The following is a 15871-nucleotide window of genomic DNA, read 5'->3' as shown; positions in this document are numbered from 1 at the left end:
CCTGCAGCAATACTGCTGTAAAACAGAATTTTTCCAAACATGTGCCTCCAGCTGTTGCAGAACTACAAATCCAAGCATGCCAGGACAGTCAAACGATGTCTGGACATGCTGGGAATTGTAGTCGCAAAAGCTGTAGGCACACAGCTGAAGGCAACACTGCTGCAAGAAAGAGTTATCCAAACACTGTACCTCCAACTATTCCAGAACTTCAAGTCTCAGCATTACAGGACTGACAAAGGATGATACACATGAATGACATAGGAAAATTATATGTGCATGATCAGGATGAGGTACTCAGTAACATTTAACAGTTTAGTTTTTTTGTGGGATCTGGCGAGTATGCTTTAATGGTCAAACAGTGAAGCTTTATTGAAAGTTCAGTCAGAAGCATATAAAAGATCAGCAAAATAGCCAAGAAGATTGGCAAAGATAAATAGGCCTACAAGGCCAACAAAACAAGAACATAGCTACAAATATATGCATCATCAAATAAATACCTCGCAGCGGAGATAAAGAAAAGACTAATAGTAGCAAGCGGTGGCGGCCCAGTCCCATAACAATCGTGAAGAGCGGCTTACAGGTAACTCCATCAATACAAGCTCAAACAGTGATGGGTGTGAGAACAATATGTAGAGGATAACCATGGTTCCCAAAGAGTGTTAAACTTCTCCATCGTATCGTCCCTTATTGCCGACAGTTTCTCATTAAGCACAATGACATTCACCCTATCGATAACCCTAAAGAAATCTAAGTTGGGTCACTTCCACTGAGAGGCTAAATAGATTCGGGCAGCCATCATAATGAATTGGGCCAATCTGAACTGTCAGTGTGGCATTCTAGGAGGCCAGAGACCCGGCGTTCTGGGTATACGGTCCCCAGCAATGAGACCACGAGGTCCAGTAGCCTAGCCCAGTAACCCACTACCACCGGACAGGACCACCATACATGATACATGGTCCCGAGTTGGCCACAGCCTCAAAAACAGAGCGGGGAAATGTCGGGACAAAAGGCATGGAGGTGAGCCGGGACCATGTAGGTACGGTGAAAGACCTTCAATGCAGTTTCCGTCAACGGGATCTGCCAACTGCCCTTACTCGAAGTCTCACAGCAGTCATTCCATTGGGCACGCGTCAGGGTCACATTCAAGTCTACTTCCCATGCCATCATGAATGGGAGCTTACCGACTGCCTTGGGAGCGTTAAGATGTGCGTACAACAGAGAGAGTAGTCCAGTCGCTAGTGGTCTATAAATGTTAAACACTTCAAAAAATGTCGGCCGTGGGTTCTGGGGCATGGCAACCTGTGTCCGTATGAAGGAGAAAACCTAGCGTGCCCTAAACAATTCAGTGGGGGGTAAGTCAAATCTGTCCGTCAAAGAGGTGAGAGTATGGAAGGAACGGTTATCTATGAAGTCATGTATCCTAGTAAGTTTCTTGTCAATCCACCACTGAAAAGCCTGTCGAGAGAGTCCAGGAGGAAATCGAGGGTTAGAAAGTATAGGGGTCATAGGGGTATAGGAAGATTGGAGGTCGAACTTAAAGCGGACCTGACGCCAGAGTGCTAAAGAATGCAGAACCATTCGGGCCAAGCTGGGGACTTTACTAGCAACAGGACCAGTACTCCACATTAGGGCCTCATAGGAAAGTGGTTTTAGCAATGTGTTCTCCAGCCGGGTCCACCAGTGTGCCCCCGTCCTGGCATTGACCAGTGCTAATTGTGCCAGTCTTGCTGAGTAGTAATACTTGAGGAAATGGGGAACAGAGAGACCACCCACCCACGAGAGATACGGGGCTGTTTGCCCGACCAAATATAGGTAAAGGTATCTTTTTGTAGTGCATCCAGTTCCCTACGGACGATGGGGATGGGCAGAGTGCGAAAAAGGAAGCTTAGGCAAGACTACCATTTTTATGTTCACTCTGCCCAGCCAAGACACGTAGGGAAATGCCCAACGTCTCAAGTCTGTTCTAATAGATTAGAATACCCAGGGATAATTAGCTCTGTATAAAGTGCGCAGGGACAGGGTCAGGGTTATGCCAAGGTAAAGCAACCCCTCCGTGGAATCACGGAAATGAAACGTTTGTTATATAGATTGCCTAACAGGGAGGGGGACCCCACAGTACATTATTTCAGATTTCGTGATGTTAACTCGCAGACCTGAGTGGGCGGCAAAACCGTCCAGCACCCGGAAGACGTTGGGGAGCGAGATTAGGGGGTTAGTTAGTGTCAGTAAAAGGTCATCTGCAAATAAATTCACCTTGTAGACCAAGGTGCCCACAGCCATGCCATTAATATCAGGGTGATCTCTTATCAACTGAGCCAGCGGCTCCATCACTAGCGCAAAGAGGGCCGGTGACAGTGGGCAGCCCTGTCGGGTCCCCCGGCCCACCGATATTGGGACCGGGTCTGTAGCAGGTAATTTTAGGAAGGCAGTCAGGGTGGAGTACAGATTGGAGAGGACACTGATGAATGGACCAGCAAATCCAAATTTGGTGAGCGTGGCAAAGAGATATTCCCAAGAGACACAATCAAATGCCTTCTCAATATCCAAGGCCAGGACCACCAAAGGCATCGATGTGGATTCAGCCAGGTGCACCTGGTCCAGGACTTTCCTGATGTTATGGGGTGCCTGCCTGCCGGGTACAAAACCCACCTGGTCCTGATGAACCAGGCCTGGGAGATAGAGGTTGAGTCGAGTCACCAAGATGGATGCCAATAATTTGGCATCCACATTGAGGAGTGATATAGGTCGATAATGCACCACGCTCAAATGGTCCTTATTGGGTTTGGGAAGAACAGTCACCATTGCGTCAAGGAACTCACTCGGGGCTTCCGAGCCAGAACGGAGACTATTAAAGAAGCGTAACAGGTGAGGGGCCAGACTTGTAGCAAATTTTTTATAATAGGAAGCCGTAAGACCGTCCGGTCCATAGGACTTGCCTAGTTTGGCCCGGGAGATAACCTCCAACACCTCCTCCAATGTAAATGGTTCATTCAGAGCTTCTCTGGCGTCAGGGGTTAGAACAGGTAAAGAGACAGAGTCCAGAAAGGAAGTAAGAGAAGAGGAGTCCGGTCGGTCACTGTCAGTCGCAATATAAAGTTGTGTTTAGTACGTGTGAAATGCAGCATAGAAGTCCGTAGACCAGGTCGCAACTGCAGGCTATGGACCTTATTAAATGACGTCGTTTTACACAACATCGCCACCAAGAGTCTGTTGGTTTTATTAGCAAGCTTATAATAAGTTGCCTTAGTCCATCGTATGGCTTTCTCCACTCTAGTGGAAAATTAATGCGTCCAATTGCAACCTGGTCTCTCTCAAGGCCTGGAATAGATAGGGTGAGGGGTCCTGTTGGTGTGCGTAAGTCAGTCTCTGTAACCTTGCCTCCAATGCATCTGCATCTTGGTGCGATCCCTTTTAATGCCACTGGCCAAAGCAATGATTCGGCCTCGCATATAAGATTTGTGAGCCAACCACGTCAATGAGGGCTGAAGATGTACCAACATTGGAGTCAACGTAAGATGTGAGTTCATCTTGCAATTGTTGCTGTACTCTAGGCATGGTTAGTAGCGCCTCGTTCAACCTCCACCTAAAAGGGTAAGTGGAGTGGGGCTGAAGGTCACAAGGCAAGGCAAGGCACACACCATATCGTGGTCAGACCATGCTGATGGAATATGGCGAGCATAGAGCAAAAGCATCAATGTATTAGTGGTAGCCAATACCCAATCGATTCTAGTGTAATTTCTATGCACAGGTGAGTAATAGGTGTAGCCTCTTGAAATGCCATTGTGCTCTCTCCGTGCATCTGCTAAAGGGTGAGCAGCGAAAAGATTCTGTAACCATTTTTGTTGACAACCTGATCGTCGAAACGGGGCCTGCGAGGAACGGTCAAGCCGTCCATTATAAACCATGTTGAAGTCTCCTGCCCAAATCAGTTCATCAAAGACCAGGTTCTCAAGCTTTTTACACAGTATGCTAAAAAAAATTTAAAGGTTTATCTGTAGGCGAGTAAGAATTCACTATACATAATGTTTTACCATAAAGTGAACCCAACAAGATCAGGTACCTCCCCTCAGAATCCCTGCATTCAGTCTGAACGTTAAAGGGCAAAGAATTGTGGAGTAAAGTCATTACGCCCCTACACTTGGTCTGAAAAGAGGAGCAGTAGTAACGTGAGTAGGAGCGGTGGAAATAAAGTGGGGGTAGAAGTTAAGGAGAAATGCGTCTCCTGGAGACACAACACCTCTGGATGTTGTTTGGCGTAATCTATGAATGCCTTCTTCCTTTTCACAGGAGAGTTAACACCCCTGACATTGTGTGACAGTAGCTTAACCATAATAAACATCAAACAGTACGCTAAGTAATACTTTACCCCCGACCCCCATAGCAGACCAATCAAAGTCTCCTAGACTGGCCACCACCGCCGCCACATTAAACAGTCCACTGCTAAATGTGTTTTCTCTGTACCTAAAGCTACCCACTGGCCTAGATCACGTAGCTGTGAGGAGAGGTCAGTGACCACCTTAGCAAGCTCCGTCTGGAATAGTTTCTTAATGTTCTGAAACATAGCTGCCGGTGAGAGAGCAGCTGCATCATGGGGTTCCTCGTCAGAGTTCTCGGCAGGAGAGCCACTGCGTGACGCCGCCATCTTGAGCTGCGAGACCGCACGGAATATATCCGGAATAGATTGGGATAGCCTCTGGGATTGCGGTTTTCGTCCCTTGTGCTGGGAACGGGGCATATTCCCCTTGTCGAAGGAGTCGTTCCCGGTGTGAAGGAGCCCGATAAAGGCGCTTAGGAAGGCTGTAACACCGCGGTCGGCACGGAGCTGACATTACTTCTGTCCTTCCCCGTGAGCCGCGCGCATGCGCGCAACCGACCCCCCCCCCCCCCCCCCCCCCCCCGCGAGTGTGCTTTAAGGAAAAATAGTATGGTGAGTGTGACCCAAGTAGCCCCCTATTAGTCTTTAGACTGTAATGCATTATTCTAACTGCAGGAGCGCTGTAAGAAAAACAGTTCACTCTGGCTGTACAATTAGTGATTGCAATGGGACCTATCCAATTTACAAAACTCATTATTCATCACAGAGGTTCAAGGGGCAATAGGACACAGCCATAGCTGTTTTAATTCTAATATATAAAGGTTTGATGGGGCCTTGAGTCACTCGCCGACCATGTTCTTTTTATACCAAACTGCAGAATGACTAGTAGGGCATTGGACATCCTTTGGCCTTTAGGGTTGCAGAAGTTCACTGTGGCATATTATATATTCCATTAAGTGTTGAAATCATTTTGCAGGAATATTGGCCCATGCAAACAAGATAGCTACTCTATGGAGGTCCTGACAGATTCTGACCCTCCCATTAGGATGTCACAACAGAAATCTGGATTCCTCTGATCAGGCTTTCACTGCTCATGCATGCAGATTTTGAGCTTTTCTTCCCAAATTACCTTTTTGTTTCAAGCACAACCAGTTTCATTGCTGTTGGGGTTTGCTATCTGTGCTAAGGGACAATAGGTTGTGCATTTGGGCACATTAGTTAGAACATTAGTTGGCATCAACCCGTGACCCTTTTTGTTGATGATTCATGTCCCCAGAATCCTCTTTTTCTTGATCTTTTTGCTCAGTCATGCCATTCTCTTTATGCTTTTGACACCCTTGCACAGGAAAACCCCTGACTCTGGCTATCTAGCACCAATGCCCATGTCTTGTTTAAAGTTTCTCTGATCATTTGAGTTTTCATTTCTAAGAAAAATAATATGATATTAATATTATTCATTTGACCAGGCAATGTTTTCCAATATTACACACTAAATATTCAAACAGGAGTGAGGGCCCATCATGCGAAAGCTTACAGACTATGAGTAATTGGTTCGAGACAAAAGACAAAAAGTGCTTTAAGGATGCAGTGGTCCAGCCATGTTTAATAAATAGGGTAGGTTACATTAAGGAGGAAGAACCAGTCAGTAGATAATCTATGAATGTCTTAAATGGGTACTCCACTGCCTCAGCGTTCAGAATATTTGGTTCCGAACGCTGAGTACGGGCACCGGGGCTCGTGATGTCACGGCCACGCCCCCACAATGCAAGTCTATGGGAGGAGGCATGACGCCACGCCCCCTCCCATAGACTTGCATTGAAGGTGGGATGTCACGAGCCCCAGCGCCTGCACTCAGTGTTCAGAACAAAACTCTGAGGCAGTGGAGTACCCCTTTAAGTGCAAAGAGCATAGGGGGAGACTGCTGTCTCAAAAGGGGGCAAATTAATAGTAGAGGAGACCAATTATGGGATGCTATAGGCTTGTTTGAAGAGATGTGTCTTTAGAGCATGTTTAAAACTGTAAATGTAGGGTATAAGTTTAAGCGTTTGGGGTATCGCATTCCAGAGAACTGGTGCAGCACGAGCAATGTCTTGGAGACAACCATGCATGGATGTGACTGCTAAGTCTGTACCTCTTAATGTGCCCATGCACTCAGGGGGGTAACTTTTAGTTAAATATTGCTAACTACAAACAGCGAATGGTTGTGGAAATTGTTGTAACTGTTTGATTTATTGGGAGATGCATAGCACTGACATTGCCTTGTAGCAGGCAATGTTGCTTGTCATGTTGGAGGTTAAATACTCATCTTAATTGTTTGTAACTGAGCTGCGCCTCTTCCCCTGGAGCAAACGTCAGCGCTGTACAGTATTTACACAGATCATCATTGTCCCGCCTTGTCAGGGAGACCTTGGTTATGTGTACTTGCTAAGGTAATATATATGTGCGCTGACCTGATATGACCCTGCTCTATGCTTTACCTTGTGTATGAGGAAGTCTGGGAAATTAAACCCCAAGTGAGAGTTAACGTCAGGACATTGTTGTCTCACTGTATAGAATACAAGTCAGTGACAAGCTGCAGCGGGTTCTGAGGTCATTAACAATGTGTCATGGTGGAACAAGGGGCAGTGTCGGCTATTACTTTAGTTTCTATTTGCTGGATGACATCAATATATAACACAAACAAAGACAATGCATATATCTTTTATTGAGTCTCACCCTAAAATTAAATCATTTCTAGGTACCATAGCTCATTAAGGTTTTATGTACAAAAGGCTTAATAGTTGTATAATGGTGTAAAGCTCACACACATTCATACACCAGCCGGCACTGGAGTACATTTGCGCAGAAATAATTTTTAACACATTCGACACACCAACCAGTGCATCTGCTAACCACACCCCCTGGACACAACAAGAGCGCAGAACAAGAAAAATCTGATAAGTTTGGCGCAAGTCAGTGCGCAAAAAATAAAAACACTGCATTAGGCAAGTTTGCAAGTACTCGCCAGGTGATAAATTCTTCCTAAAGTCTTAGAAAGTTCCAAACTATTAAACCTTATTTACAGGAAAAAGCACCTTTTGAAAAACCTTTGTGTTGGAATGACAATAGGAACTTAAAGGGGTTCTCCACCACAAGGTGATTTTAGTACGTACCTGGCAGACAGTAATGGACATGATTAGGAAGGATCAGCGCTTGTCTTGGGGCTAAATGGCTATGCTGTGAGATTACCATAACACTGTGGCTAGCTTTTTGTGAACCGGTGTTTCCTGTTTGAGTTTTCTTCTTTTGCCTACAAAACTCATAATTCCATTTTCCTCTCTCCCACACATCAGCCACCCCACCCATTGAAACATAAATGAGCTGCATCCATTCAAAAGACCTGTGGTTTTCAATCAGGGTGCCTACAGCTGGTGCATTAGTTACAGAGTGATCCCTCACCCACCAAGCGATCCCTCCACCCATTGAAGCAGACAGGCTCCCAGTCATCAGCTGACTAGTGAGTCAGGTCTCGGCCGCATTGCAACCTGGGAAAAATCTGAGATAACAGTTTGTATGCTGATAAAAATAAATATTAGGGTGAAAATCACAAGAATTGTAAGAAAACCATCACACCCAGGTACAGACACTATATTATGAACTGCACTAATTTTACAGCCCCTGAAGCATAGTCAAATAAAAATAAATCCTGGAATACCCCTTTAAGCAGATTTGGTATTATGTTGCTTATGCACCAGCATTGGAGAAAGGAATGTATCACTGGACATGCATCCGTATTGTTATGTACTCAAACTTTCTCAGAAAATGATATGGCTGAACAGAATAGTTAACAGCTTGACCGAAGAAGAAACCTCAAGGACTAAAATATACTGGGGAGTTTTTTATGATTTTAGAGGGAAATGCTCCTTGAATATGTCTTTCTACTATGCAGCAGCTCTATTAGACTTGGTATTGCTGTCATTGTGTAATAGCCATGTCTAGACTAAAGTGACTTTGTGGAAATGAATGGTTTGATTTAAAGGTGTTTTTCTGTGGTCCCTTTAAAAGGGGGTATTTCCATTTCAGCAAATGTTTGTTCAGTTTCACACAGTTTTCAAGATCTCTGCTTCCTGTCATAAAATAGAAACCTTTGTTTATTTTTATTTTTTTTTAACTGTAAAGATTTCATACAGAAATTTGATTGCAAAATTATTTAGCTTAAAGAGAAACTGACAAGCTGTTATCCCGCACTTAACTCCGTATACTGGGTTATAGTGCAGGTAAAAAAAAGCTTAAAAAAGCTTTAAAAAGCTTAAAAAAATAAATAAAAAAAAAACAGTCCTTACTTACAGCAATCCAGTATTTCACCAAAAAACATACACTACCATATAGGTGTACCTAATATTAGCATACATGTAAACACTATGCATAAAAAAAATTGCTGTTGGGTGTTTCGTCATGGGGTCTGATGAGGCGCCCAACAGCGAAAAGTGTGGCGGGGTAGGTATACATGACTTGTCCTCCGTGGTAACATTTATGTTTGTATGTATTTTCAGACTGACTTTTTCTTTATGCAGCATTTATAGTCTTTACTATTTACGGTGTCCTATTCCTGCCATATGTGTGTAAGTTGAATTTACTATGTGATGCTTTTCTGTATATTTTTATCTAGCCTGATTTCCATAATTTATAGGCCTATTCATGTATACATTCAGTGTATGAACTGGTGCTATTTTAATAAATGTGTGTGTTTCATATTTTATCTATAGTGTGAAATAAAGATTGGTATTTTATTTCATTGTGTTGTTAGTGTACTATTTTTTGGTGCATACAATCTAGTATTTGTAAATTTATTTGTCTTCTTTCTTGTAGCTGTATTGTGCAGCTCTGCGCAGTGGAGGCAGGGAGCCAACTCACCAAGCTACCCTGCCTTCTCCATATTCCTGTCTGGCCTGACCCGTAATTAATATGCTAATGTGCTACACCTGGAGGGCAACAGCACTCAGAGAGCAAGAGCACTCGCTCTCTGAAAGCCATCAGCAAATTCATTATGGGGACGAGCAATATGGGGGAGGCAGGGGAGCTCAGCGAGGCAGCTTCCTGCCTCCATTGTGCAGAGCTGTGCAATACAGCTACAAGAAAGAAGGCACACAACTGTACAAATACTGGATTGCGGGAAGGAACTTTTTTTTATTTTTTTATTTTTTTATAGCTTGTCAGTTTCTCCTTAACCACTTCAGGACGCCGAGCGTATGCATATGCCCTGCATCCCGAGTCCTTAAGGACGTGGGGCGTATGCATACGCCCGTGGAAATTCCAGTCCCCGCCGCTAGCAGGTTGGGGACCGGACCGGGATGCCTGCTGAAATCATTCAGCAGGCATCCCGGCACATCGCCAAGGGGGGTCCTGAGACCCCCCATGTCGGCGATCGCAGAAAATTGCATGTCAATTCAGATATGCGATTTTCTGCTATTCCGGGCTGATCGGGTCTCTGGTTACCCGATCACCCGGAAAATAGGGATGATCGGAGCTGTCAGTGACAGCCCCGATCATCCTGAAGGCTAGAAGCGAGGTCGCAGTGCTGTGATCTCCTCCTATCCCCTGCCATTGGTCAGAACTGATTCTGACCAATGGCAGCGCAGGACAGTGGGTTGCCATCGCAACCCCCCGTTCTGCCCACCCCTGGATGGGATGTCGTGGGGACAGTGGGGAGAAGATGGAGGCTGGTACCAGGAGGAGAAGATTTCAAAAATATCATGAAAATTGCAAAATCTGAAGGGACAGATGTTACAGAACTACAACTCCCAGCATGCCTGGGCAGTCTAGGCATGCTGACAGTTGTAGTTTTGCAACATCTGGAGGGTCACAGTTTGGAGACCACTGTTACAGTGATGCCCAAAGGGTACCCCTCCAGATGTTGCCAAACTACAACTCTCAGCATGCCTAGACTGCCCAGGTATGCTGGGAGTTGTAGTTCTGTAACATCTGTCCCTTCAGATTTTGCAATTTTCATGAAATGTTTGAAAATTGCTGCTCTACTTTTAAGCCCTCTAATTTTTTCAAAACTATGTCCATTTTATGATGCCAACAAAATGTGGACATATTGTATTTGTGAATAAAAATAAAATTTATTGGGAATATCAAGTAGAGAGCTTCAAAGTTAGAAAAATGCAAAATTTTCATGAAATTTGGGGATTTTTCACCAAAAAAGGATGCAAGTAACGCCGAAAATTTACCACCAAAATAAAGTAGAATATGTCACGAAAAAACAATCTCAGAATCCGAATATTCGGTAAAAGCGTTTTCGAGTTATTAATTCGTAAAGCGACGGTGGTCAGAATTGCAAAAAATGGCTCCGTCCTTAAGGGGAAAAAGGGCTGCGTCCTTAAGGGGTTAAACTGAAATAGCCCTTTTTAGGAAAAACTAAAGCTGGCTATAAAACTGGGCTAAGCCATCCAATCATGCCGATTTCTGCAGGATTGGCCAACAATCTCTTTTGGTATGGGGGTCAGCTGACCGCCCACCGATAGCAGATGCTTTCTTGTACCCACCAGAGATCAATCGCTGTTTGGAACATCTGGCACAGTGGTTTAGTCAGGGGATTGGAGTCAGGGGATTTAGCTCTCTGGATTGTCTCGTTGGCTCATGGAAAATCTATACGTTACCTTACTTTTATAGGAAACTTGCATTTGTTGTGCTTAAAGGTTTATTCCAGTTTTTTTTTTTGACTATGCTACAGGGGGTGTAAAGTTAGTGTAGTTCATAATATAGTGTCTGTACCTGTGTTTGATGGTGGTCTTGCAATTCTTATGTGATCTTTGCCCCGATATTTATTTTTAAGAGAATACAAAATGAGTGTTGTCTCAGGTTTTACCAGGTTGCAGTGCGGCCCGAGACATTACATCACTAGTCAGGAGATGACAGGGAGCCTGTCTGATTCAATGGGTGGAGCGACTGCTGGGTGTGAAGGAGATCATTCTGCAGTGAATTGTAGTTTTGCAACAGCTGGAAACACTGGTCTATTGATTACAGAAGACATGCTCTTCTGTAATCAATAGAAGGTAGCTCACCTGTGCTTCAGTGGGTAGGGAGTAAAGTGACCTTGCACTTGCTAACAAGGAATTCTGGGACTTGTAGTTAAAGAGTACCTCTCATGATCTGGATACATTTTATCATCCTCCCAGTTCACTGCCCCCATCATTATAAACCACCCCTGCCTTTATTTTATAATTTTTTTTAGTTCTTTACCTTGATATTGCTCTGCTTTTTCTGCTCAGTCTCACAGACTGGGAAGGGGTGTTACCCAGCAGGCATGACCTCATCTGAAGCCATACAGGGGAGAACTTCCTCCCTCACTCTGCTACCTACAGCCCATAGCAGTTCAGTGTGTGAGATGAGCTCTGATTGGATAAGGCTGCACACAACCCCCTCAGCATTTCCTGATTTTGGACTTCTGCCAGGCCAGCAGGGGTCCAAATTCTGTGCAATAAATGGGGGGAAATGTGCTCTGGACAAGTAGGGAGACATCTAGTGGCAGCTTTTTTTAAACACAAATCATAGAAAACTTAATTTCATTTAATTTTTTAAAACAAAGTACATTAGAAAGATTTTTTTATTTACCATAAGGAGTGCAATAGCAAAAATACATTTTAATGAGAGTGGCCATTTAAAGAGAGAGAACTCTAACAGGAAATAACCATTTCACAAAAAGAAATCAGCAGCATTATAATGGAATCACAACATAGCCTTTTAGCCCCAAGACAAGCACGGATCCTTCCTAAACATGTCCATTACTGTCTGGCAGGTAAATACTAAAATCACCTTATGGTGGATAACCCCTTTAAGCTGTCACTATATATGATGTACACATTATCGGCAGGAATTCTGCATTTGTAGTAATGACAACATTTTGGGGAGCTGTGTGTATTCGCAGTGCTCTCTAGATGTGGTACAAGTAGATTAGGTTCCAGGGTGCACAGTCCTGTAATTCAGTTGGCTGTGCCTGGTTGACCTACAGTCTTCTACAAAGAGTAAGTAGAAATAGATATAGATGTTCAGTTGTCTAGAAAAGTCCTAAATAATCACAGGACATTGCGGGGTACAGCCCAGAGAAGCAAGTCAATGAAAGTCAAGAAATAAATAAGGTAAGGTATATTGAAATCGTGAGATTATTTTAGAGCCCCTCTAATGCTCACGACTGGCTCGGTGACAGCTGGAGGCCAGAAGTTTACAGTCCGCTGTCTGTTCCCCCAACCCCGACCTCTCACCTTCAGTCTTCAGATTCTGACACTAATGAGAACATAAATTCTGCCGCCATTTGCATTGTAAGAAGAAATATGAGTCTGACACAACTTATGTGAACAGCAGCTAAACTGTGGCTTGTGGTTTGTGACAAACAATACACTGTTTTGTGTATAGAATTGTCCTGGGTACAAAGATTAGATTCAGGAAAGGTCTTGGAACCTATATTCCCATACCTGAAGTATAGACATCCATTAATACTGACTCCAGCAGCCATCTTACAAGGTAAACATATGCCACTCTTTTGGTATGGAGGCAGTCTGAGACATTGTGCGCCTTACATTTCAATCAGAAGCTCCTTTTGAATGAATAAATTGATATATTTATTTATGTATTTATATAAAATCCTGTATGTTTCCTATATGTGGGAAAGGTTCCCTGTGCATGGATCCAGTTGTACAGCACATGGTGAAAGGAGAAGCCCTCACCCCCCCCCCCCCCAAGGGATTAGTATTGGGTAAGGTGGTCTATTGTCTGGTAGCATTGGCAGCCAGTGTTAATAAGAGACCAGTTACTGGTGTCTTGTTCTCCCTGAGCGGCTTGGCCATTGGTTCATTGACCTGTATTACACATGATATCATTTGGCAGTGAACTGGGGATTAAACAGACATACCATCAGCAGATTTTTTTTTTTTTTTTTTGCGACTGGGCTGATACCTTCCATAGTACAAGGACACTTCCTATGCAGCTGCAAGGAGAGGAGTCACAGGGGAACGACTCGGTGCACAGTCATCCAAAATGCTGGACTTGGCATATTCTACATGTCTGGAGACACAGAATCCCCTGGAATGGCCTGATTCTATCTCTGGCATGATTACTGTCATTTATAGGTCATTGTTCATTTGGCATATGGGTAACATATCCTATCCTCTGGTGGTAATGATGGGGGGTACTATATACATGTATTTTTAAGGCTTTTCAGAATATAACATCGTAACCATACAGTACAAGTACACATTAGAATCAATTTTTTTTTTTAAGAAAGATAACTCAGACTAACAAGACTAACCTAAGAAAAGTAATGTAAATCTCACATAATTGCTAAAGGAATGTATGGAGCTCTTTGATCCCTTCATTCTAAATTGCAAGACCTATCAACTAGGAAATGTTTCAACGTGACACCTTCTTTATCACCCTAAAATACAATGAATGCATAAGTATTATATTTGTATCTATTTGCACTTCTGCTTTAAAACAACATTAGCATACACCTTATATAGATGTGCAATACTGAGCTAATGCTGATTTAAAGAGACATTACACATAAGACATTGGAACCATATTTAAAGGAGCCGTTGCCCCAGCGCTCAGAACATTTTGTACCGAATGCTTGGAGCGGGGGTTGTGATGTCACTGCCACGGCCCCTCGCGTTGTCACGCCACTCCCCCTCAATGCAAGTCTATGAGAGGTCATAGACTTGCATTGGGTCATCTCATAGACTTGCATTGAGGGGGCGTGGTGTGACAACACAAGGTTTTTTTTACGAAGTTCAATTTTTTCGGCCATAATGTCTTTTCCTATTGAGTTAGTGGTATTCCTACCCCATTGACTTTAACTAAGGGATATAAATCCAGCATATACAGAAACAGACTTAGAAGGTTTTCAATAAAAGTACATTTTTAACCCTCTACCTGTATTGTTTTCTATGCCTGTATGTGAAGGAAGAGTTACTTTCCCAATGTGATAGGGGCCCAGAATTCAGCTAGAGACATATTAGGGACTCTACAGAAAGCCGTGCCAGGTAATGGAAGCTGTTCTAGGCTTCTACCATATGATACGGCAGATATGAAAATATATATAAAAAATAACCTTTAACCAACAGAGCAAAGATATTTTTATGTAGACTTGGTGTGGGTCAGAGGCTGGAACTGCACACAGCCAGTTATAATAGATTACAGACACTGGCGTTTGCACAAAATCATAGCTCTCCAGGCAAACTGCAAATTATTATTAATATGTAGGATTATTGATATATCAGATGGACGGAGTTTAAGGTTGAAATGAAGATTGCACTTACACTTTTTATATTAAAGGGGTCTCCCTCCAAGAAACTGATCATTGGAGACTTATTTCAGGGTGTCAAAAAGCGGTCAACTACTCTTCTTGAATTATTCTCAAAACAGAATTTTTTTTTATAAACTACAGTCTGATCATGAGGGGATCATCTGCCCAGATATGGAGTTCTAATAGAGGGGTCCCCAATGTTCTTCTCTCTGGAGGACCTGGCACATGCATGCAGCCCACTCATTGAATTGACAACAGTGTAATGCATCATTTTATCTTAATTCTCACAAAATAGTTAATACACATATGAATTCACGCTTTATAGTTCTTATATACATACTACACTGATTAAACTAATGAGTGTAACCTCTGTTGCCCCTGCAGGTGTGGCATGGCCAGATATGCATCGTCTGGCTGACCGTATTCAACTGGAGGAACTGACTAAGATTGGCATCTTGAAGGGCAATGTTGAGGACATGATCAAGGCTCACATGGGAGCAGTCTTCATGCCACACGGATTGGGTCATTTCCTTGGCATTGATGTTCATGATGTTGGAGGCTACCCAGAGGTCAGTGCTTTGTGCATGTGTATGTCCTTAGTTACCAACTTGATGAAGTGGTTCAGTACAAGATAAATGAAGCGTTATTATGCCAAGTGAGACTACAGTGCTGTGAATTATTTCCAATCTTCCCAATTTCCAGATCAGCCAACTAGTTTTCACCAATGAAAGGAAACACAAAATGCAACGTTTACATGATCATTCCATTTATGGAAGATCCCCTTGCCCATTTCATGAAGATTCGCCATCACTAGTCTTACAGCTCCATCTGTCTATTCTGACATGGCTGCATTTATGCATTTCATTACTGTAACTCGGTTATGTGGCCTGCATTCAGATCACCAGAAAATGACATGACTATTTAAGTCTCAGAAAGTGGTCTGTCCTGGGTCACTTCCTGTGAACTACAAGGTGACTTCATCACAAACCCCTCCCCACTCACATCTGTATGCTGCTGCTGCTATATGTATGAAATTAGGATATATAGTAGTTGTACACCCCCAACCCATCAACTAATGTTGACCATTGGTATAGAGGGCTCTAGATGGTGACTAAAATGGTCTCCAACTTGACCAACAATTAGCAATTGCCGACAAGATGTTTTTTTTTCTTGTTTTGTTTTGTGACTAGCCCTGCCACCTTTGCTTTCTGCTGATTCTCCCTCAATCACATGCTCCTTCCTTATGTGCAGGGTCAGAAATGGGTATTCTAGCA

General features: G+C 43.4%; 1 protein-coding gene across 1 annotated transcript in view; it reads left to right on the top strand.

The window, feature by feature from the left end:
- PEPD (peptidase D) overlaps positions 1-15871 on the top strand; it is a 339112-nt gene that overhangs the window by 284985 nt on the left and 38256 nt on the right. The window contains exon 13 of the mRNA XM_056525786.1: positions 14982-15166. Coding sequence (XP_056381761.1) covers positions 14982-15166 — 185 coding nt within the window. The remainder of the gene's footprint in view (positions 1-14981; positions 15167-15871) is intronic.

The sequence above is a fragment of the Hyla sarda genome, chromosome 6 (assembly GCF_029499605.1).
Source record: "Hyla sarda isolate aHylSar1 chromosome 6, aHylSar1.hap1, whole genome shotgun sequence".
Taxonomy (NCBI): domain Eukaryota; kingdom Metazoa; phylum Chordata; class Amphibia; order Anura; family Hylidae; genus Hyla; species Hyla sarda.
Note: the sequence above shows the minus strand (reverse complement) of the source record. Positions and strands in the feature narration are given on the sequence as shown.